Genomic DNA, 23090 nt, shown 5'->3' on the forward strand with positions numbered 1-23090 from the left:
CAAGCTGTGGGAGGAATTACTGATTGTCTGAAAATAATAATAATAATAATAATAATAATAATAATAATAATAATAATAATAATTAATAATAATAATAACTGGGATAGTGTGTAGATTAATATAAGTAGTAGTGAATGTAAATTACAGTTTCGTCTGAAATCACCCTGCAGTTCCAGAATGTGAAAAGAATGAACAGGACTATAGGGAATGAACAGAGGTGCTGTATGTAACCGTTATGTAATTATATTTTAAAATAAATGCATTTGTGATTTAAAATAAAAGGTTTTTAAGTTGAGGGGCCGGTTATCATTCCTGAGTTTAGTGTCAGGCTATGCAGGCAGCTCCTACACACACATCACAGTGACATCTGGGTCACAGTTTTAGCTTCAGCCATGGGGGACTGAGTGGTTCTGGTTAAGGCCATTGTTAGGTATAGTTGTCAATGGTTTGGTATATATAGGCTGAGAGTTAGGATTTAGACGGTTTAAAACACGGGTCAAATGCGGCCCTCTAGGATGTTTGGTGCAGCCCCCCACAAACAACCTTCAACCACCTCTTTTCTGATTTTTACTATATTTTTACACTTTCTGATCATTTTCTATTACAAATTGCAAATGTAATTTGCAGGAAATAATAAAACAACAATTAAAGTTCTTAAATATTCCCTTACAGAAATTGTTTAGGAGATAAAAAGGTATGATCGTTTTCATCTGTGGCTAATGTTTAGTTTGGCCCCCCATCCCATGCAACCTCCAGAAATTGGCCCTCCATCACCAGACATTAGGAACCCCTGGTTTAGACTAAAGTGCTAAAATAAATCCAGGTTTCACACAGCTGGATTTAAAATACTTTACCCACCCACCCACACACACTCACACATACACAGTCAATTCAAAGCTTTTCCTAAACACACGGGTCGCGTTGCTGTAGCGCAGATGTCCACAGTTCTGCGCAGGTCTGCGTAGCTCCACCAATGGAATCGCTGGGATTCTGCAGCTCTGCGCAAACGTCGGGAATCTGCGCTGCAATAACGCGGCCAGACTGTGAATGTAGTTCATTATCATTATTATAAATGGAATATTCCTGCAAATGTTTGTAACAAGTTATTGGATTGTTACTGCAAAAGTATTAATATAATGATGATAATAATGCTTCAATGTAATGTTGCATGGATTTGCATTAGTGCATCTCTGTAATGCTTGCGTGTGAGGTCGCCCTGCCAATACATACATACATACATACATACATACATAAATGCATACTATATCAATAATAATGATTAGTCTATATTTGTAGTAGTATGTCTGTACTTATGAAAAGGTGAATAATGGGCTGTGAAGCTGGGCTGCAGGCGGCGGGCGGCCTGGTCTTCCACCGCAGGGGGCGCCACTGCTTCCACTGCCGCCCCGCCAGGCCGCCGTCTTGGCCCGGATCGCATCCTCGTCTCCGCGCTGCTCGCTGAAGGCAATAACAGGTAGTTGGCGGATCCGCTGCATCTCCAGCTGCTCACGGGGGAATTGGACCGTCGCTGCCCGGCTCGTCTGGCCACATCTGTCCGTCTCCGGGCTGCTGGATTGTCCTCCCTCCTTCCCCCTGCAGTCGGATCCCCCCGGTTGCTGCAGTGCTCGGGCGAACAGGAGGAGGAAATCATGAGATAGAGAGACAGAGAGACATTTGCCGAGCACTTCTTCCAGTTCTCGCCCCGCAGACTGAGGGACCCCCGGCGGGAGGGTGAGGACCAGGAGGCGGCGGGCCAGCATGGACCGGGTCGCTCCGCACCGGCGCCGGATTGAACCATAACAGCTCCTCGGGAGTCGGTCATCCCGTCTGTATTTGGTGCTGCTGTTAATGGCTGTGTTTGCATTGGATGCACAGAGCAGTTGTGAGATGGCATGGTGCCGTGCGGCGTGTCCAGGTCCCACCTTCTGAAGAGAGACAACACCATGGAGATACATCCCATGTAAGCGTGCAGCACATACATGCATACATACATACATGCATGCATGATCCATATGGCGTGGTGGTGCATGTCTAGTCTGGCAGTGGAGCTGTGTTTGGGCGGCGGGGTGAATGAATGGCACCACGGGTATAAAAGTTACTCGCCAGGGGCCTGCAGCTCACATGGGCTTCATCACGTCTGTGTCGGGGCATCTGCTGGAGGTCCATCCACCACTGTGCGGGTCCTGCGGAGACGGGAAGGTTGTCGTCTCTGTTTTGAGTTGGTCTTCAGATGGGTGGAAGAGCCATGTCATGCTATAGGGTTGGTGTGCGTGTTTGTTTTATAACTTTGTTCTTGTGAAGCGCACCCTCACTGGGATGCGTCCAGGTGTCTTCAGCTGTGTTTCATCTTAGCTGGGTCTGGCCGAGTCTGTGTCTGTGGGTTTGCTTTGTTCCGTGGTGAGAGTTCATAAACGTGCTGATCGTCCATTTAGAGAAATAAACAGCCATCGTGGCTTTCTCTGAGGGCTTACTGTGGCTGCATGAGGTTTCAAGAAGTTGACCAGGTAGTCATGTGATGTTCTTCACTCTCTGACTCTCCGAGGTCCAATCTGCTCTGCCCAAGCCTCTCAAACTCTCAACTGATATTAGAAATGACATGGATTGAGATGAGAAATGTGTCCGTTTTTAAAATTGGTTGGAATGACTATTCACTAGTTGTAGGAACTTTCATTCACCCTGGTGTCTCAGTAGGAACAGACATTGATTCAGCAAAGCCATGAGAAGGTTCCTTCAGGTGATCTTAGTCTTCAAAGATCAGCTTCATATTCGAGATCCTAATGGAGGAATTCGGTGCCAGACTATTTGTTGACTTATTGTGTGGGTTCTTGCAGTGTACATAAGAGAATAAGCAAGTTTATTTATTATTCTCAAATTTCTATCATTTTTTTTTAGTGACAGCCACTAGCTGTTGTCAGGAGTTTTGCATGCAGGATGAAACACAAAAAATAATCAAAACATAAATTTGGCTCTCACAGCTACAAAGAAACCTGGATGGTTTGGTATGAAACATGAAGGTTTGCATGTTTTGGTCTGTTATTATTTATAACTATTGATTTTGATTATTGTCTCTCCATAACTTTATCATTTAAACTCATTGCCAATCTTCTGATTTAAAGAGAGACACTCATTGTCGGAAGTGCATTTAGCTTGACTGTGGTGAAGCTGCTAATGCACATAGTGGCGTGACTTGTGGAAGCCTTGTCATGGTGTGCACTGTGCCAACCCAGGCCACCGTGCGTCTCTGGAGAACCAATCCCAGCTCTGACTGTCGCTGCCAGTGTGTGGTGGAAGGTTTGTCCCCCCAGGCAGACCCTCAGCCGCCAGCGCATAGCCAAGGCTTAGAGGATGAATGCGTACCGTATGTTTGGTTTTAATCAGCACTCTTAACACGAGACAAATCCCTCAAATTTGGCACGCATGACTGACCGCCCAGATTAATCTGTTGACAGAGCACCAGTAGCCCTGGATTAATTGTGGCGTTTCTGTAGAGTTCAGTTTTTCTATTTGTTTGTTTGCCTTTCTTTTTGTAATACTTCCTGAGCATGACCGCCTTCGTTTACATTTTATTTTTAATTCTGTCAGTCGCCCCTCTCTCAGCTTCTGTTAATGTGTTTGTTTGTTTGTTTTTGTGCTTCTTTTGTTTTTTATTTTGCACATGATCATTGCAAGTTGCAGTCCAAAGTGTCTTAGTGTTTTAAATCAATAGGAATCGTCCCCCTTTTCTCTCTGGGCCGGGTCAGTGTGCACACAAACTTTGACGAGATCATTGATAGATACGTGTGTTTCAGTCAGTGCCATCTACGAGATGCAGAATAACATAGTTTCAAACGAAGCGTGTGAATGCCCTTGACTGTGGCGGCACAGTACTCCGTTGTTCAAGGGCTTTCTGTGAGGCCAATTGATCACGATTGTCCCATAGACCCGTCAAGATCTGTGACTTGGCAGCTGAACACTGGGAAAATACTTAATTACAATAGGGGAGCTGTGCGGCCGCGGGGCCTCTGTCTGGTCACTCTGTGGTGCCGTGAAGGGTCTAGCGAGCAGCTCTTCTTTGCTGAACTGCTTTAGTGTCCCCGGTTACTGGGCTGAACTGCGGGTCCGTTTGACTGTGGAGAGACTATGCAGGGAGAGAAATGGTCTTTTAGGCCAGGTGGAGCCAGTGTCGCACATAAAGTGCTCTCCGTCTCGGTTTCAATGTGTTTCTTCAGGTGTTTCCTGTAGGTGAGCACAGTCTCCTTTGCTGCTGAGAGGTAGTGTGAGGTAGTGAAAAGCCTAAACTCCCAGTTTCACTTCAAGTTAAATATTGAAGCAGATGTGAAACTTTTAGAATATAAAAGTTTGGGGAAAGTTAACTAACCGGTTAGGCATGTCGGCTGTGGCAATATTTTATTTGTGTGCATACACTGAGAGAGAGGGGAGGTTGCTCCGATCAAGCAGTGAATAAATCGAGTAATCGGGCCTATTTCTGTAGACCAGGGCTGCTCAACTCTTGGTCAGTTCGACCATGAGCGCCTGGGACCTAGTGGACCATGCTTATGGTCTTATCTGCACCGTTTGAACAGCATTCCCCTGTTCTGAAGGGGCTGCACTTACAGGGAAGCCTCTGGACTGGTGGACTGGACCGCAGCCCTCCAAGACCACACTGATCATCCTTATAAGATACATTAGGGCTGTTTCACTTCCCCTCAGGGTCCAGAGGCCTCTGTAAGTTGAACACAGTTAATTTCTGTTCCCCCGTTCTGCTAGAACAGGCAGTGTTTGCTTTCGTATGTTTGGTGGGTTTGTAGAATTTCCTCCTTGGGAATTTGAAAGAGGCTCCGGGACTTTGGGCTTGTAAACAAGGAGAGCGGGAACAGTAAGACAACAGCAAGACAAACAAGCTGCAATGATTTGGCTGAAGACAGACGACTGAACTGGTCCTTCTGCAAAGTCACTAAAACATGAAAAGTGCGTTTCCCTGTGTAATACTCATTCTGGTGGCTAAGTTGTCTTTGTAGTCCAGGCAAGGTAGCCTCTTCCTGTGGAAAGATGTGGAGAAGCAGTGAGAAGCAAAGGCATTACTACACGTTACTACTCTTCGAGTCCAGCGTCTCTGTGTTATCACACGCGCTTCCTGGTGATCAGTCACATAATGAAGTGGGTCAATAAGCTCTGAATTTCTCCTCCTGAGGGGGAAGCAGCTCCTTGTCTAGGGTGTTTAGCTCGATCTGCCGGTAGTGACGTGGCTGAGCCGACCGTTTCCAGACTGAGGCTTCGCTCACAAAAAAAACCCTCCCCCCCGAGAGTTGCATGGTGAAACACTGTAAAACAAACGGATTAAAGCCCTGAAATACTACGTGCCGTTCCCCCCATGACTCGTTGTCCGATCTGTAAGACCTTCTCCTCCAAAAGATATCTTCTTGGTTGGCTGAGCTTTTCCGGTCACCGGCCCCGATGTTTGGGACGTTGTAGTGAGACGGACCGCTGTGCGGCGGCCGGTGTGAGAGGAGCTGACTCCGAGCTCGGGTTGACCCGTTTTCATGCGGCAGTGGATGAGAGCGGGTGGTGCTTCGGTTTCTCTGGAGGGTTTAGGCCAGGGCTAGAACAGGAATTAAGACTAGAAAATATAATCACAAACTGAATAGATAAACATATAAAAGATAAAAATAAAGATGAAATAAGTTGAGTGTATGAGTATTCAGACCCGTCAGCTCAATATTTGGTGGAAGCATTTTGGTAGCAATTACAGTTGCAAATCTTTTGGGGTGAGTCTCTACCAGGTTTGGCTTGGTGCAATGTTTGCTTATTCTTTTGGTCAGATTTGCTCAAGTGCACTCAGGTTGCTTGGGGATCACTAAGGACAGCAGTTTTCAAGTCTTTCCACAGATTCTTAATAGGATTCAGGTCAGGACTTTAACTGGGCCACTCAAGGACGTTCACTTTCTTATTCTACAGCCGCTCCAGTGTAGCTTTGGCCTTGTGCTTTGGATCATTGTCCTGCTGATGAGTTTCATCCCAGGTGTTCCCCTAGTATTTGCCTGTACTTTGCTGCATCCATTTTTTCTTCAATCCCAACAAGCTTTCCAATCCCTGCTGAGGAGAAGCTTCGCCACAGCACGATGCTGCAGCACCAGGCTGGATTGTAGGTGTTGACTGGGAGATGTATGTGTTGGGTCTGCGCCCATCGTAACACTTGGCATTTAGTCCAAAAGTTCCAGATTGGTCTCATGATTTGTTCAGGATAACTCGGGTGCTTTGAGATGCTTATGTTTAATAATGGCTTCCGTCTCACCACCCTGCCATACAGGATAGTTTTGTGAAGTATTTCTGATCTCGGACCCTTTCCTGAACTCGTCTTGTCACCAGCCCACAGTTGGCAGACCTTGTCCTTTTAAAATGCAATTCGTAATTTGTGTTGCATAATGCATTCTGTCTTTGTGTTAAATGCTGGCCAGCGTGTGAGAACAGAAGCACTGCAAAAAAAAAAAAAAATGAATCTTACACTCCACAGTCCCCCTCCTGCTGTACAAACTCATGTCCTCTCTCGCTCGAGGCGCACAGAGACGCGGTGCACAGTTCACTCACGCTGACCCCGTATCGCTGAGACCAGAATACAGTCGACTGTTAATCATAGAATATCAAGGTGCTGCGGGTGTTAGTAAAAGAGTTTCCCAGGATTGAGTTTCAAACAAGACATTCTGTGTGGAGATTTTCTCGATCTCTTTCGCGTTGAGATATAAAGGTCCTCCTCTGATGGGCACAGCTGAAGCGCTGAGGTGTCGTAATGACTCTGATTGCTCCGTGTCTCTCCGAGAGCGGCCGCTCTGTTTTCGAGGAGGGTGCGATTGAGTCGTGTCATTGCATGGCGCCTCCTTCAGCGAAAGAAGTGGAATCTTAATTGCTCTCGAAGGGATAATTGCGGAGGCCTGTGGAGCCCTTCCAGCATTGGCTGAGATTGAGTGTCCAGATGAAGAAACCTGGAAATGAAGGCACTTTCCACTGAACATTGATCTTCTTGGTCAGCTGGACCGTAGCTCTTGGAGAAAGCATAATGGAAATGGACCCCTTAAAGAAAGCAACAACAACATTAATTCCTTATAAATATAACCTCATTATCTCCTCCTGAGCTCTGCTTTTATGTTACTGGGTTTTATTTATTTTTTGGTTTGTTAATGTATTTAACCCATTGCTGCTTGGCTATTTCTCTTTAGGGCCAACAGTGGCTAGTTGTGTAAAATAACTTTGAGCTAAAGAGTGTTGCTGTTCTAAACACATTTGTCAGCAAAGTCAACACAACTATAAAGGAGAGGTGATGTGTGCAATACTGATTGTTGTTTTTACAGTGTTTAATGCTTCTCTTGCCACATCAGAACATAGTTCTGTAGATCGAGACGTTTCCCGTTCCTGCTATTGCTCCTTTCACCTCTTGGTTTCCGATCAATCCTGATTGTCACTATTGAGTTACATTGACCGTATTTTGTTTGTTTTGCAGATGCACTAAGCTGTGCCAACATAAACCCCATGATCTGAAAGACGATGTATCTGAGAAGCAGTGTCCAGTCACCGTGAACCCCCGTCATATGAAGAAAGCCTTCAAAGTCATGAATGAACTACGCAGGTACAGTAAACCCGGGCATGTCCTCACAGCAGGGCAGTGTGTGACTAAAGCAAAGAACTGTGTCAGAACAAGGTGATTATTGTTGACATAGACAAGATGTTTTTCTGCATTTGTGATCAAACCAGGGTTTAGGTACAGTAAGCTCTTGGGAGTACTTTTACCTAGTTCCTACTTCCTGCACTATAGATTGCATTTGCGAAACCAGCCAATCACAGAGCAGCATTTCTAACATTGTGATCCTGCGTATAAATGTGCACTTTTTTACATGTTTTGATTTGTTTTTTTACATTTAACTGGTATGGAAACACAAATTGGCAATAGTTAAATTAGACAATACTGCTATTAATAATTTTCCACTGTAAAGATATTTCTGTGTCTAATCCTTACTTGTGTGATTTGTATTAATTTAACAGGTTGTGTGACCAGTGTCTCTTATTGTGTAAAAGATGTCATTGTGCGCAGTTTGTGCAGCCACAGACAGCTTCGCTCTGCAGACATCTCGCCCAAACTGCCCACTCAGAAACACCGTTTACACAACCTACTGACTTAGTGTAAACAGCGGACACTGCCCCTGTGTACTGCCTGCTTCGGCGCTGTTCAGGGACGCTTTACTTTAGACAAGCGCATCTGAGTTGAACTTCCTTTCGTTTCTCTTTCTCTTCAGCCAAAATCTTTTGTGCGACGTGACGATTGTCGCGGAGGATGTGGAGATCGCCGCACACAGAGTGGTCCTGGCAGCTTGCAGCCCCTACTTCCACGCCATGTTTACAGGTGTGTGTCCCATGTGTTTGTACATGGGAACTTCTTTTCCAGAGAGAGTTGTAATTCCTACAAGGATTTAAGATGCCCCCGTTGGTGCTCAGTGATCCTCATGGTCTTGTTCTGCAGGGGAGATGAGTGAGAGTCGAGCCAAGCGCGTGCGCATCAAGGAGATGGACGGCTGGACGTTGGGCATGCTCATCGACTACGTGTACACCGCGGAGATCCAGGTCACCGAAGACAACGTGCAGGTACTGTCCGCTCGGCCCGCCTCTCGCCGGCTTTTACACCCCAGGCTGTTTCTGCAGCAGCTCCCCAAGTGGTTTGAATATGTTGGGAAGACTGAAGGTTCACCTACTTCCTCAAACAACGTGGCTTGGGTGGATAATTAGCATCTCCAGCTTAGCCAGCTTTCACTGCAGCCACGGGACAGTTTTCCTGATGACTATTTAGTCACACAAGTATAATTGTTCTCCCGTTTGCTCGGTGCTTCATTGCCCGGTTTCCTCGTGGTGATTTATTTCAGCTCTCCGTTTCTTCAGCTGTTATTCAACTGATTGTCCCAGTGTGTGCCCCTTGCAACTTAATTGCACATAATTAATCATTAATTGAATTATTAATTGCTCTGGCAGTGATTACACTCATTTGTTCGGTTTCTTTTCTCTGCGTTATTTGTTTCTCGTGGCAGTCCAGCCCTTTTCACCTCCCTGACAGCCCGGTAATCGACACTGTGTTCTTGGGTTCCCAGTCGCATTTCCTGTCGCTCCGCTGCCGTGCGGTAGTCAACGCCAGCTTCGCAACTTGGATCGCCAGCTCGAGCGATGCCTGTCTGCTAGATTACAGTAATGCTGTTTTCAGATTGGCTTTTAAATCCTCTTTAGAGGGCCAGGCTGTGTGTATCATGTTGTAATTAGGTGTGCTGTACAGGGGATTAGCGCTCATCGGGAAATTGGGCTCGCAAAACTTCAGGAATTTAAAGCCATAGTAAACGCGTATAAACCTGTGCTATGTAGCGGCCCGGATGACTTCAATGCTTACATGATCATCCACAAGTAATGATATCTGCGTGGCCTGTGTCCTTAAAACCCCCTTAGTGTGGCTTTCCCCTGGATGTGTGGCGGTTGTTTGCTCAGGCGCACTATAGGGGTTTGTCTCTCCTGGGTGTTTTCTTTAACTGTACATGTAATCGGGTGGTTTGTAAACGTCCCTGGAATACACTGGGGTCTTTGCAGATAAGGAGCTGTCTTCTGCAGTTTCCCTCTCCACCGACCCACTGGCTCGACCTGGGTTTGATTACAATGGCCTGATTTGTCTTTGGCATAATCGATCAGTTCTATATTAATTACAGTCCATTGTACTTAACATTGAAAATGTCTTCAAATCTGTCCTCTGCTGACCTGTCTCTGCATATGGGATGCTTTGTGATGCTTATCGTGTGCATTTTGTTTTGCTTGTCACAGATGTGCCAATACCTGTAAAACAATCATTGAGCACGGTGAACCCAGAACTCACAGCCAGGGCTGAGTGCGAGCAGGACCGTTACTTGCACTCCCAGCTGCCTCTCCAGACGCCATTATTATTATTTATTTTATTTTTTTTCGCTGCCTTAGATTGCTTTGTCTTCTCTGTTTCCATGACAACCCACATCGCTTTATAAATTGAAATGACAAACATTAAACCCAGTCTGAGTCCAAAGAGCCTAATTAATCATCATTGTTAGCATTTAGAACAGAAATATACTATACTTTTTCTATCTACATTTATATACATGTACACACATGTATTTATGTGTGTGTGTGTGTATGTATGTATGTATGTATATGTATATATACATATGTAGATATATTGTCTTGTGATCAAAGTTAATTATACTTTATACCCAGGGTGATATACAGTTTACACAATATACACACATTTCACTAATATAATCTATAAGGTCTAGAGCAGGGAGCTACAGTCTAGAGAAGATCACCGGACCCTCGTGCTGAAACGTCATGCGTTCGTCAAGGTGAAGTGATCTAGTTGCACTTAATACCTGAGCAAATCACTGTCTTTGGTCTAATTGCCTGTCTGCAGGTGTAATGTCTGTTTTTCTAGACGACTTAATTACTGTTAAATGTAGCCCGATGCACAGTATTTACACACTGTGCTTTTGTAGCTGGCGATTCAGGACAGAACACAATATTACTGCAAGTCACGTAGCCCATGTTTTCATCGCAGGCACAATGTGTGGTTTTAATGTCGCAATGCTCTGCCTATGCACAACACAACAGGGTTAACATGTATAAAACATGTCTTTACAGTGAATAACATGTAAGTATGAAGAACTTAAATACATGTGTGCAGAGATTCCTTGGCTCCATGGCACACGGTTCGCTCGCTGCAGTGGAAACCGCAGCCTCTGCGCTTCACCAGAAGGCCGCCCACTTCCTTCGGTGCATTTGTGTGGCAGATGGATCAGGGTTTGTACGAGACTTCAGTGGGATGTACGTAGGCAAAGGTTAATTCATTGATTTCCACCGCAGACTCTAATCCGAGTCGAAACCGACACAGGTGGTCTGGGTGTCGGGTGACGATTCTTCGGTTCAACCAGGGCTTTGTTGGCGAAGGAGGCTTTGGTAATGCGGTCTGCACATGAGAATCGGTTCTGATCTTGTTATGTTTCGCAGGCCGTGTTGTCTGCCACAGCAGTTTAATACACACCACATTGCTGGCTGCTGGAATAGGACCTGCATAACTCTCTCAATACCTGGAGCTCTTGTTGTTTTGAACCTCTGGGACATTAAGGTTTTTGTTTCCTCTCAGTAGCTTCCTCTTTGGCAATCTTAAGGAACAACTAGGAACATTTGAAAGCTCAGTCACGGCTTTGCAAAAGGTGGATTTGGAAAGATCTCCTGCCTGCTGGGTTGCTTTGAGAAAACGGTGCCGCAGTGTCTCTTGTTAATTCATTCTCGGGAACGACCGAAAAGCCTCACTCGGATAACGCTGAGGACTTCGTCTGAATAAGTGGCAGCCAATCCCAATCCCACCTTAAAAGATATACTCGACAAGGCACTGAAGTCGTGATTAAAATAGAATTACATTCACCAGAACGCCTCAGCCGTCACCCACAGGGGAACTATTTTTAAGAAATCTGACTCGGAGTGTTTACTTTACCGGTAAAAATAAACCCCGGCGCATATGTCTCTCTATGACCGAGACTGACATTCAGGCTGTTTGTTAAAATGAAAATTGCTTGAATCGAGGAGAGAGTTTGTTTGTGTTGAGGTGGAGACGGAATGGATTACAGTATATTTATATATGTTTTAATGTGCGGTTGAGGATTTATTCTGCAGCGGGGGGCGGGTGGGGGGATCTGTGTTGGACGGGTGAACTGGCAGCAGCTGCTCTCGTCTCTGGTCTTGTGGGAATTGCCTTGAGAAAAAGAACGATTAAGAACAGTAAACGCGCACACACACACACAAAGGAAAGCAATGGGCACAAACAATACATTTAGAAATGGGAACAAGGGGGAGACAGGTCTGATGAAAGAGACACAATCGTCTTCCTGCTTGTAGCCTTTGCAATACTCCTCCCAGCCTCAGGGTACACCAGCGCACGTGTCGGCGATTGTTGAGGATGCGTGGGCCACAGAGCTACAAGTCCTCCTGCCTGTATGTGAGACCGACGGGATGGACTGGGGACTGAAAAAACGATTGCTTCTGTAAGTGGCTCTGCAATAAAATGCAGATAATAAAACATCCGGCTTCCCAAAGCTCGGCTGCTATGGTATCCTCACTGGGAACATGCATGTGACCCCGGTTTCAAGACATGTGTTTCCAGCCCAGTCTACATCTCTTGTTGTGTTGTGTTTTGTTTTCGTTTTTTTTCCTCTCTCCGTCTCTCTCTCTGTGTCTCCCATTTTTCTTTCCCCTGCAGCTGTTGCTAAAGACAATTGCGTTCGTGTAACAATATCTCCGGCGTGTCAGTGTGCCTGTGAGAGTGTGTGGGCGGTAAGGCGCTCCAGACAAAGAGAGGTGTCCAAGTGTGAGGGGATGTATTCGAAAGAAGGGAAAAAAAAAAAAAGAGAGACAGAAAATCTGTTTTCTTTTACTCGGTTCAATCCAAATCACAAGTCTGACCATTCAGATTAACAATACAAGATTGCTGTTCTCTCTCCGGCTAGTAACGGCCATTTCTCTCCCTGAAATCTGCAAGGATACGAACTAAAGGTCTCTGTTGTTTGATCAAGACACTAAACTAGGTATTCATCTTCACAATCCCTGCACAGGTATATCCATACACATTGGAAACGACAAACACATTCTGATAAAAGCTCTAGAATCAATGTAATCATTTAATCTTCATTAAATCCACAAGGTTCATGCTTTCAGAGTTTGTGTGTCATATACCTGGATGAAGTTTGTTCGTTTTTTTTCCATCTCTCTTCTGTTATTATGAGTGTAGCTGGAATTATAGTTGTAATTGGTCCAGATCTCACTGTTTTAATGGTAATCCTGAATCTACAATACGTTCCTCTTAGAAATATTCTCCATGCAGAGCAGATAGTATGGATTGTGCAGGAAAAGGGGATTGCTTTATTGTGAAGAATACGTTTATTAATGCTGTTTTACATGCGGCGCATCAAGGTGCTCATAGGATCCTCGACTCCCAGCATAAAATTGAGTTAATGCCTTGTTATTCGTCGCTGTAGAAAAGCCAGCCTTATTGTCATTCTGCACACAATCGTGACTCAGACACAAACTATTGAAAGACACGGAGACTCTCTCTCTCTATGAAATATAGGTGCCTGACTTTCTCATCTCGCGTCGAGCCAATTTACAGCTAATGAAGGCGTCGCCGGGGAAAGGTCATTGGTGCTCCACAGCAAAAACAACGGAAATTAATTTTGTATTGGTTTCCTTGAACTGGAATAATTGTATTCATTGAGCTTGTTACAGTGACAATGCCTTAAGAACTTTGATTCGTTACTTTTATTATCATCATCCTCAAGTAATATTTTTGAAGTAATAACCATATAGAAAGTCTTTGTCACAGTAGCACTAGCAGAGACTAGCAGTATCGCTGTGAGTGTAACATGGAGTATCGCTATTGGTATTGGTGACAGTCGGGCGCGGTATCGGTGACGGCACTTGTGATTGGCTCTCGCAGGTCCTGCTCCCGGCCGCCGGCCTGCTGCAGCTGCAGGATGTGAAGAAGGCCTGCTGCGAGTTCCTGGGCTCCCAGCTGCACCCCACCAACTGCCTGGGCATCCGGGCCTTCGCCGATGTGCACGCATGCACCGAACTGCTCACCCAGGCCAACACATTCGCAGGCAAGCACCGCTGCTGGGGCACTGTGCGTGTGCGTGTGTGCGTGTGCGAGTGCAAGTACGTGTGTGCATGTGCGTATTACGTTTTCAAACCTGTATTCTCTAATAGTACAATCACTGATAAGATACAATTGTCTTCTATTCTCTGTACAAAGCCTTTTACAGATTAATGTTGAGAAACAGGGTTCATTTCCTCCTCAGATTGAACTTCATTCTCATAAGGAAAGCAATGCAGTGTAAAGAGATGTACTGAAGGCAAACACCCCAAGAACAAGCAGGAACTAAAGACACTGCAGTGCAGGCCTGGCACAGCATCACCAGGGAAGAAACCCAGCATCTGCTGATGTCTATGGGTTCAGACTTCAGGCAGTCATTGAAACTCAAAATTTAATTCATGATTATGTTAGTTTGTCCTAATACTTTTGAGCCCCTAAAATTGGGGGGACCAGTGCAATTCCTACACCGTTCACCCAATTTGGATGTAACTACCCTCAAATTAAAGATGAAAGTCTACACTTAAAGCACATCTTGATTGTTTGTTTCCTTTCAAATCCATTGTGGTGGCGTACAGAGCCAAATTGACAACTGTGTGACTGTCCAGATATCTATGGACTAACTGTATATTGTTTTAAGCAATTCGTTTTTATATTCGAGAGGTTTGTTCAGCGGGGAATAACCTGTTTTTATGTTATGATAAAAACTAAAACCCAGCAAAACAACCCCTCCTCCAATACAAGTCCGTTAGGGTCATCTTTACTTTGGTGCATCGGCCTCGGAGCTGCAGTTGTGCATGTAAATGCTTTTAGTAAACGCCCATCCGCAGGTTTCTGTACATCTATCAAGGAACGTTCTAGACTCGCATCGCTCGGTACATTCCTCCTCTCCTCTCCTCTCTCCTGCCGCTATAATAGTCGGATGCGGTTACCAAGCAGTGTCTGTCTACAGGTTTCCCTAGCAACCAGCTAACCCGCCGCACGGAGCCGTTTAGAAAATACTACGTCTGCTGACAGCTTTTTTTCTTCACTTGTCAGAAGGGTGACAGTTTCGCTATTCTTGTGAGGAGAGAGAGAGAGAGCGAGAGAGAGGAGGGTCCTGGCACCATAAATTTTTCTATGAAAGTGACATGGCTTTTTAATTATTTTTTTTAATCTATCTGAAATCCAGTTGGGTGGAAACAGTTGCTGGGGGTTGTTGTGGCTGGTAGATAGAAAGAAATGGAATGGATGGAAATGGAAAGAAATAATGCATTACACGTTTATAAACACAGTGGCACAAGTGTAGATCAGCTTCCTGACTTGACAGATGAAGTTGTAATCAAATACTGAACAACGGTGGGGGGAGGTCGATTTCCTTCATACTTCTTTATTATTCCACTTTCTCAAGATCTCCGCTGAGAAAATATCAGTGTGTCTGTGAAGCACTGAGACAAAGCCAGAGATCAAGCTAGTTTTCTCCTTGTGATGTGGTCTAAAGCGATGGCACTTATCCCTGGAGCATGTGCGTGTACGCGTGTGTGTATAAACCTTGTATGTGTCTGATACATGCCTGATGATAAACTATGCGTCTGAAGCCCCAGATGTGGGAACAGCTGGCTGACGGGCGTCTCCCGCGTGTCCGTGTTACAGAGCAGCACTTCTCCGAGGTGGTGCACAGCGAGGAGTTCCTGAACCTGGGCATCGAGCAGGTGTGCAGCCTGATCGCCAGCGACAAGCTGACCATCCCCTCCGAGGAGAAGGTAAGGAAGCCCTGCCCTCCCTTGCGGATGTGTGTGTCGGTCCACTGGAGACCAGGGCTCCACTGGGATTGGGGCCGGAGACCGTTTATCACCGGACAAAATGGCGAGGTTCTTCTCCTTGGTTGTTCCCTCCCGGTGTCGTATTTTTAAAACTTGTAATCGGGAAAGACATGATTAGGATTTAGAAGCCAGGATTTTCTGAACTTGATTACATATATGTGGATTGTTTTTGTACAATCAAGTTTTGCACAATACATATCTTTTATCTTTTATTAAACGGCAGCATGGGGAGGGGACCACAGAACAATCCAGTTAGAAATCAAATTGATGTGAGAATATTAGATGTTGTATGTGGATTACTGTTATCCAGATTTAAAGATCTGATCCTTGGGGATTAATATGACAATCCCTGAGGGTTTACAACCCCATGATGACGGGGCCGAGTCTACAGACTGTGAAGGACCTTCACCACTTCCGCCCCGTGCTCCACACTAACACGCTTTTCATTCGCTCTAGAGTAAAGGACGTACTCGGTTGCATTGTTCAATAAACAGATATAAAACTTGATCCTACATGGCCGATTGCTTTGTGCTTTAGTGCAGATGTCCAGTCAGTAGTTAGTAACAGTAATATTAGTAACGTGTTTTGTATGTATGTATGTGTGTGTGTGTGTATATGTACGTGTCACATACATAATTGTAGCTTTTGCCGTAAAACAAAAGGCCTTTGTTTCTGGATTGTTTTTCCGCATAAACGATTGACTCACGTTTGGCGATGGCATCATGAGGGGTCTTTGACCACCCAACACTTCCTGTCAGATCGAGGCCGAGCTGAGGGTTGGAGGCTGTTATGGGGGCAGAAGGCACCAGTTGTTTAGTGATGAATCGCAGTGAGGGAGTGAGTTGACAGGGGATAGGGTTCGATTGTGACGGTGTTCACAGACCACTTTAATAGCTGCGCTAAGGAGCTCCTCGCCTGAAGCCTGCCGTTCGGTTTTTCTCTGTTCGTCTCCAGCACAGGTTTAGGTAGTTTGGTTGTGTCGCCTCTTTGGCAGTTAAAGCTGGAGACCATTGAGAAGAGCTTCAGTTTGTCTTCTCAATGCGGTACACGGGCCAAACAGGGGGGTTGGGGGTGCTCGGAAGGGCTGCTATGTGATTGGCTGCTCTCTCGCATGTGGTGACGCACTTTGTGGCGGCAGGTGTTTGAAGCGGTGATCGCCTGGGTCAACCACGACAAGGATGTCCGACAGGAACACATGGCCCACCTGATGGAGCACGTCCGGCTGCCCCTGCTGTCCCGGGAGTATCTGGTGCAGGTCTGTGTGCGTCCGCTGGGCACTCTCTCTCTCTCGCACGCACGCACGCACGCACACACACTCACACAGGCTGTCACTCAGGCTGACGCGACCCTCTTGTGTCCCTGCAGAGGGTGGAGGAGGAGTCTCTGGTGAAGAACAGCAGCGCCTGCAAGGACTACCTCATCGAGGCCATGAAGTACCACCTGCTGCCGGCCGACCAGCGCTCCATGATGAAGACCATCCGGACGAGGATGAGGAGCCCCATCAGCCTGCCCAAGGTGACCACTCCGCCCTGGTGACAGGAGAGAGAACGGGACGGCAGACGTGTTATTGTGCCGAGTCTATCCGTCCGTTTGGCATTAGGGGTGATGCTTCCTGTGTTTGCTACCGGCTTAGAGTTTCCTAGCCAGCAAAGTATTCAGTTTATTCATGGTTTGCTCTGCCAACCTGTTCTTTTCTCTGTGGATTAAGCTTACATCAGCTCAAAGTATCTCTAGATGCAGTGAATTTAAAAGTGCTCGTTGTTCGTGGCTGTCAATACAAGCTGGATAAAATTAAAGGAGGAAGTTCTTTATTAATCTTCCCATCCTTCGGTGGTAGAGCAGTGAGGGAGAGTAATGTTGTTGTAGTGTGCCCCCAACACTGTGTAACTTTAAAACAAAAGATGGCCGCCGCTTGTTTATACTCGTTTACATTCGTCCCATAATGCTCGCAAAGCATCATGGTCCGTAGGAATATTGTGGTTCGGCCGCCCTTTAAATCATCAGCTTCTCCAGACTGGGAGGGCACTGACAGAAAGGAGACCCTTGAGAGAGTCTGTGGCCACAGAGGGGAGCCCTGGAGAGCCACAGCCGGTCTGTTGGGTTTGTACGTCTCCTGGAAACGAGGCGTATTTGGCTCAGTTTAGCAGTCGAGGCTTTGTGTGAATTGTATTGACAAACCCACACACAGGAAGCTTCCTCTGACATGGGAAGTCTGGGGCACAACTATTACTGTTACCACAGTATTTTAATCAAAATTGCATCGAAGACTTGTTTCTTAGCACGCCCTAGTGGCAGATCATGTCCGGTGCATCTTTCTCATTTAAACTTGTGATCTCTTAAAACCGATCAGATGCTAAGGGCATAACCATAACTCTGACCAACCTGTGCTCCTGATGTGATCCCAAGAGTTAAGTCCAGCACCGGGGTTTTGCTCGGTTATTCAGACTGCAGTCACTCTGAAAACAGCCCACAGTAAACCGTAACCTAACTCTCTCCTCTTCCTCCTTTTACACATTCAGTGTTTTGCCCGGATACAGATCTATAATCGTACTGGTTGGTGTGGTTGCCTTGAGTGTGGACGAGAGTCCTCCTGGTTAATAAAGAGCCTGTTTTAATTGGTTATTTTCCTTTCCCAGGTGATGGTGGTGGTGGGAGGCCAGGCCCCCAAGGCCATCCGAAGTGTGGAGTGCTACGACTTCAAAGAGGAGCGGTGGTACCAAGTCGCTGAGTTGCCTTCAAGAAGATGCAGAGCAGGTACCTAACCAGTCAGTCCAATATTATTACTACTACTATTATTATTGTTGTTGTTATTATAATAATCATCAATCAACCCCTGTCTTGTCATTCCTTAAGTGGGGAAGAAAATAAACATTATTTCTTTTTTGGGTGCCTTTGCTTTTCCTTCCTCTACTGGTTTTGGATCTTCGGTGTCTTCCCAAATGCCCGTGTGCGTGTGTCTGTGTTTGTGTCCGTCCCGCTGGGGGGTGCTGGGGGCCTGACCTCCCTCTGCTCTTGTGTTTCCCAGGAGTCGTGTACATGGGGGGGCTGGTGTACGCGGTGGGGGGGTTCAACGGCTCTCTGAGGGTCCGCACCGTGGACTCGTACGACCCGCTGAAGGACCAGTGGACGTGTGTGGCCAGCATGCAGGACCGGCGGAGCACGCTGGGAGCCGCGGTGCTGAACGGCCTGCTGTACGCCGTCGGGGGCTTCGACGGAAGCACAGGCGAGGCTCCTCTCTCTGTCATCCCACGGGGGCAGCTGTCTTGTGTTTCGAGTGGGATGATGTCTGGAGGGGTGGGAAACGCACAATTATTATTCTTTCTCATCAAACCCTCCCGCTGTTCGTGCCGCAGGTCTGTCCACCGTAGAGGCCTACAACACCAAGAGCAACGAGTGGTTTCACATCATCCCCATGAACACGCGGCGGAGCAGTGTGGGGGTGGGCGTGGTGGCAGGTGAGCGGCCGGCCCGTTTCAAGCCCCGCCTCCGAGCGTGCTTTACTGAAATGTTGAAGCTCTTCTCCGCACCGTAGTGTTTAGCGCAAGGGGACACTCCTCTGGGCATCGGCTCAGCTGCACTGGTACGCTGAACTCGGCTGTTTCGGAGCCCGTTCGCCGACAGCCCTGAGCTGATCTGGGTGCCTTTGTCGTGCAGGGCTGCTGTACGCGGTGGGGGGCTACGACGGGGCGTCCCGGCAGTGTCTGAGCACCGTGGAGGCCTACAACCCCAACACCAACGAGTGGAGCTACACGGCCGAGATGAGCACACGCAGGAGCGGGGCAGGTCAGGCTTCTGTGAAAGGATCTTGTGAAAAGTTAAAGTAAAAGTTACTGGGTTTATACATGTATGGTTCCTCATCCAGGTTTTAGTTGGTTGATGCAATAAGCTGAGGACAGACTGACTATTCTTATCTGGTCTTTTATTTGTTTGTTTTCAAGCCAAGGTGCCATCTAGAAACTGCACACAGCACTGAATTAGCATGGCTTGTGATTTTGACTAGTTCCTCTTGGACTTGCGGGTCCTGTTTCCAAACTGACAGCTGTCAAAACACAGTGTTCCTCAGATCCTGGTGTTAAATCCCTGCACTGCAAAACACCCCATAAATCAGCCCCCTCAAGAGCAGACCCTGTGTTTTCCAGTCCCGTCTCTTGGCTGCCCCCTACAGGCCATCAGCACACAACTAGTCTGGCTCAAGTACATTTTTGGGGGACTTGGAAGGAGTGGCTGTGGATTTCTGTCCTGAACCGGTGGCATGACCGAAATTGCACCTCAGTTCCATGTGTGAGAGACGTGCATGCGCAGGCGTGTGTGTGACCCGCTGTCTGCGACGGCTCTGCGCACGCGTGTGTGTGACCCGTGTCTGTGATGGCTCTTCGCAGGTGTCGGGGTCCTCAAAGGCTTGCTGTACGCGGTTGGGGGTCACGACGGGCCCCTAGTGAGGAAGAGCTGCGAGGTGTACGACCCGGCCACCAACACCTGGAAGCAGGTCGCAGACATGAACATGTGCCGGAGAAACGCCGGTAGGGAAACCGGAACAGAAGTCCTGTGTAAACTGTATTGTGTGTGTGTGTGTGTGTGTGTGTGTATGTGTGTGTGTGTATGTATGTATGTATGTATGTATGTGTAAAGAAATATATATATATATATATATATATATATATATATATATATATATATATATATATATAATTTTATCTCAAGTGTCATTGGATTGTATTCTGTTGATCATTTTGCAAATACGCTGGAGAGAAACACCAGAACAAAGGAACTGTGGTCCCTCTGGATGATGGAACACACATAAACCAATTAAAACTGTTTAAAATGCTGACTGTTGCACGATTGCTGGTGATTTTGCACGCATGGCACATTTTAATGCTGGATAAACCATGGGATAAGTGTATCATTCAAAATAGGTATTTATTTAGTTAGGGGGGAAAACAGCAGGGACCTTAATGTTTCTGACACCAGCGCTCTGCTTGGCCTGTGCGGGCCACTGGTGGCTCTTCTCTGTCCCCAGGTGTCTGTGCGGTGAGCAACGTGCTGTACGTGGTGGGGGGGGACGATGGCTCCTGTAACCTGGCCTCGGTGGAGTATTACAACCCCAGCACGGACAAGTGGACCCTGCTGCCCTCGTGTATGAGCACGGGCCGGAGCTACGCAGGTACGGCGGGGGGAGACGCCCGAGACGGGGAGGGCACAGCCAGGCCTCGTTCAGCTCGGCCTCCATCAGGGCCCTGTGCTATGTGTGACTTACAATGATGGGGACCGAACACAGGGCCTGTTTATGACCATTTTACCTTTTTGAACACGCTGTGCTGGCTGATGTAACTTTAGTGTTTTGTATTTATTGGTACACATTTTAAATCAAATGCAGAACATTTCTGAGAGGTCAGAGACAACAATTAGTCCTGAGTTTTTCTCTACTGTTTTAATACTGTTCTGATCACCGCTCTTGGCATAATCTAGCTTTTTCTAGTCTAGTATAAAAGAACATAAGAGAGTTAACAATCGAGAGGAGGCCATTTGCCCCATCGTGCTCGTTTGGTGTCCATTAATAGCGAAGTGATCCAAGGATCCTATCCAGTCTATTTCATGATGTTGAAGACTTGGATCAAGTCCCCACGTAGTCTCCTCTGTTCCAGGGTGAAAAGGTTCAGTTCCTCAGTCTCTCAGTAGGACTTTCCCTTCAGACCTGGAATAAGTCTGGTTGCTCTCCTCTGAACTGCCTCTAGAGCAGCGATATCTTTCTTGAAGTGTGGAGCCCAGAACTGTCCACAGTATCCAGATGAGCTCTAACTAGTGCATTGTACAGTCTGAACATCACTGCCCTTGTTCTCAATTCTACACTTTTGACAATATACCCTAGCATTGTGTTTGCCTTTTTTATTGCTTCCCCACATTGTTTGGATGGAGAAAGTGAGGAGTCCACATAGACTCCTAGGTCTTTCTCATGTGTTACTTCATCTAGATCTGTTCCTCCCATAGTGTCATTATAGTGGACAATTCCACATTGCACTTGTGCACATTTAGTCTTGAAAACAATGCCATCTAGTGACACTTCACTGCATGACAGTTTAGTTATTTTTTAATTCTTACTTTTGAAATGAGTGACAATTTGGGTAGATTCTTCCTGACAGTTATTTGGTTTCACAGTGATGACCAATCAGGGAAAACAAACTCAAAACGAGTGAACAGTCACCTGTATGTGTACGTGTGTGCGTGCGTACATATATATATGTGTGTGTGTGTACGTACTTGTGTGTGTCGTACATGTTGTGTGCATTGTCCCCATTAATGTCCAGCCCATAGTTTTGAACTGTCTCCGTTTCCTTCCAGGCGTCACAGTGATTGACAAGCCCTTATGACTAGCTGTGAATCTACTGCTGTTCTGAACCTGAAGTCGGGCTTTGCTTAAACCAGTTTGGGGGCTGAAGCTTCTTGGAGGAGCTGCTTGGTCCTTTTGGCAGAAGACTGTCATTACTCTCTTACGGAGGAGCGGGGAAGACGAGGATTTTGCACTTAACGAGAGCACCACTGGGGGGTCAAACCTTTTTACGCACCTTCTTGCCGTCTGAAGGGAGAGGGCGCTCAAAGTCCAGGTGCATTTTAAACGAGACTCACGTGAAGTCGGGACAGCGTCGAGGAGAAGACGGTTTGATACACAGACGGGACGACACGGCGTCTGACTCGGTCTGTGAAGCGAGGCCGTGGGACATTTTACAAACTCGGACGGCGCGGCGAGTGTCGGGCAGAGTTCACGGTCTGGGGGCAGATGGCTGGAGGGCAGGGGCATTTCTGCGTACATGAGCATCACTTTGCCTTTTTCAGTTGCTGTTCCTTGCAACATCTCTGGACTCGATTACGAATCATTATAACGGCACGGTACAATATTGACTGTAATGTATATATATTTAAAAAAATTGCATTTGTAGATATTTTAGTTTGCCTAACAGTATGCCACTTATGAAGGAGAATCAGGGGGGAAATAGCACATTAAAAAATACTTAAAAGGCCAAAATTGGCAACAAAAGGAGAGGCAACTAAATATTTGCATTTTGTTTACGGTGTATTTACTTTTCTTTCAAATCCTGGCCCTGTTTTGATGCATTCCTTTGTTTTATCTAATGCGAATGTGATGGCATGCATTAAGATGCAGACATACATTAGATGCCTGGATTTGAAAAAACAAACAAACAAAAAATCAATCTGCATGATGTCATAAACTGGTCCTTTGGTTTTAACTGCTGGTTTTACTACTTTATGCTGTATGTGAGTGAATAATGGATGTGATGTGCTAATTCACTGATCTGGATCTCTTCTGGAAATGACCAAATTTGTTTTCTGTTCTCTTCCTTTGTTTCTTTCCGGACTAATATTCTTATAAATGAACCTGGTCTTATTCTCTTCTTGTAAAAGTGTCAGGAATGTTGTGCAATGCTCTTATGAACTGATGTTTCATAACTTGTTTTTTAAATAATAATAAATATGCTTCTTGTATTTCGATTGAGTGGCAGATCTTGCATTTCTTGGCCCTGCTGGCAGCTGTGTTTGTTAAAGCCAGTCAAGGACCTGCTTCTGCACCACAGATGCGAGGGGTGAGGATCTGCTCGGGGCATCTCTGCATCCCC

At 46.3% G+C, this 23090-nt stretch overlaps 1 protein-coding gene across 1 annotated transcript; it reads left to right on the top strand.

Annotated features, from left to right (window-relative positions):
• The first annotated feature begins 1410 nt into the window (after positions 1-1410).
• Positions 1411-22965, top strand: klhl2 (kelch-like family member 2). The gene is made up of 15 exons (XM_066718051.1): positions 1411-1960; positions 7472-7597; positions 8262-8368; positions 8486-8607; positions 13508-13670; positions 15293-15402; positions 16601-16717; positions 16828-16977; positions 18099-18216; positions 18488-18685; positions 18816-18917; positions 19117-19245; positions 19842-19982; positions 20480-20623; positions 21799-22965. Exons 1-15 carry the CDS (start codon positions 1893-1895, stop codon positions 21825-21827), a joined length of 1824 nt encoding a protein of 607 aa, XP_066574148.1. The 5' UTR covers positions 1411-1892; the 3' UTR covers positions 21828-22965.
• Positions 22966-23090: the final 125 nt, after the last annotated feature.

This window comes from Amia ocellicauda, chromosome 12 (assembly GCF_036373705.1).
Source record: "Amia ocellicauda isolate fAmiCal2 chromosome 12, fAmiCal2.hap1, whole genome shotgun sequence".
NCBI lineage: Eukaryota > Metazoa > Chordata > Actinopteri > Amiiformes > Amiidae > Amia > Amia ocellicauda.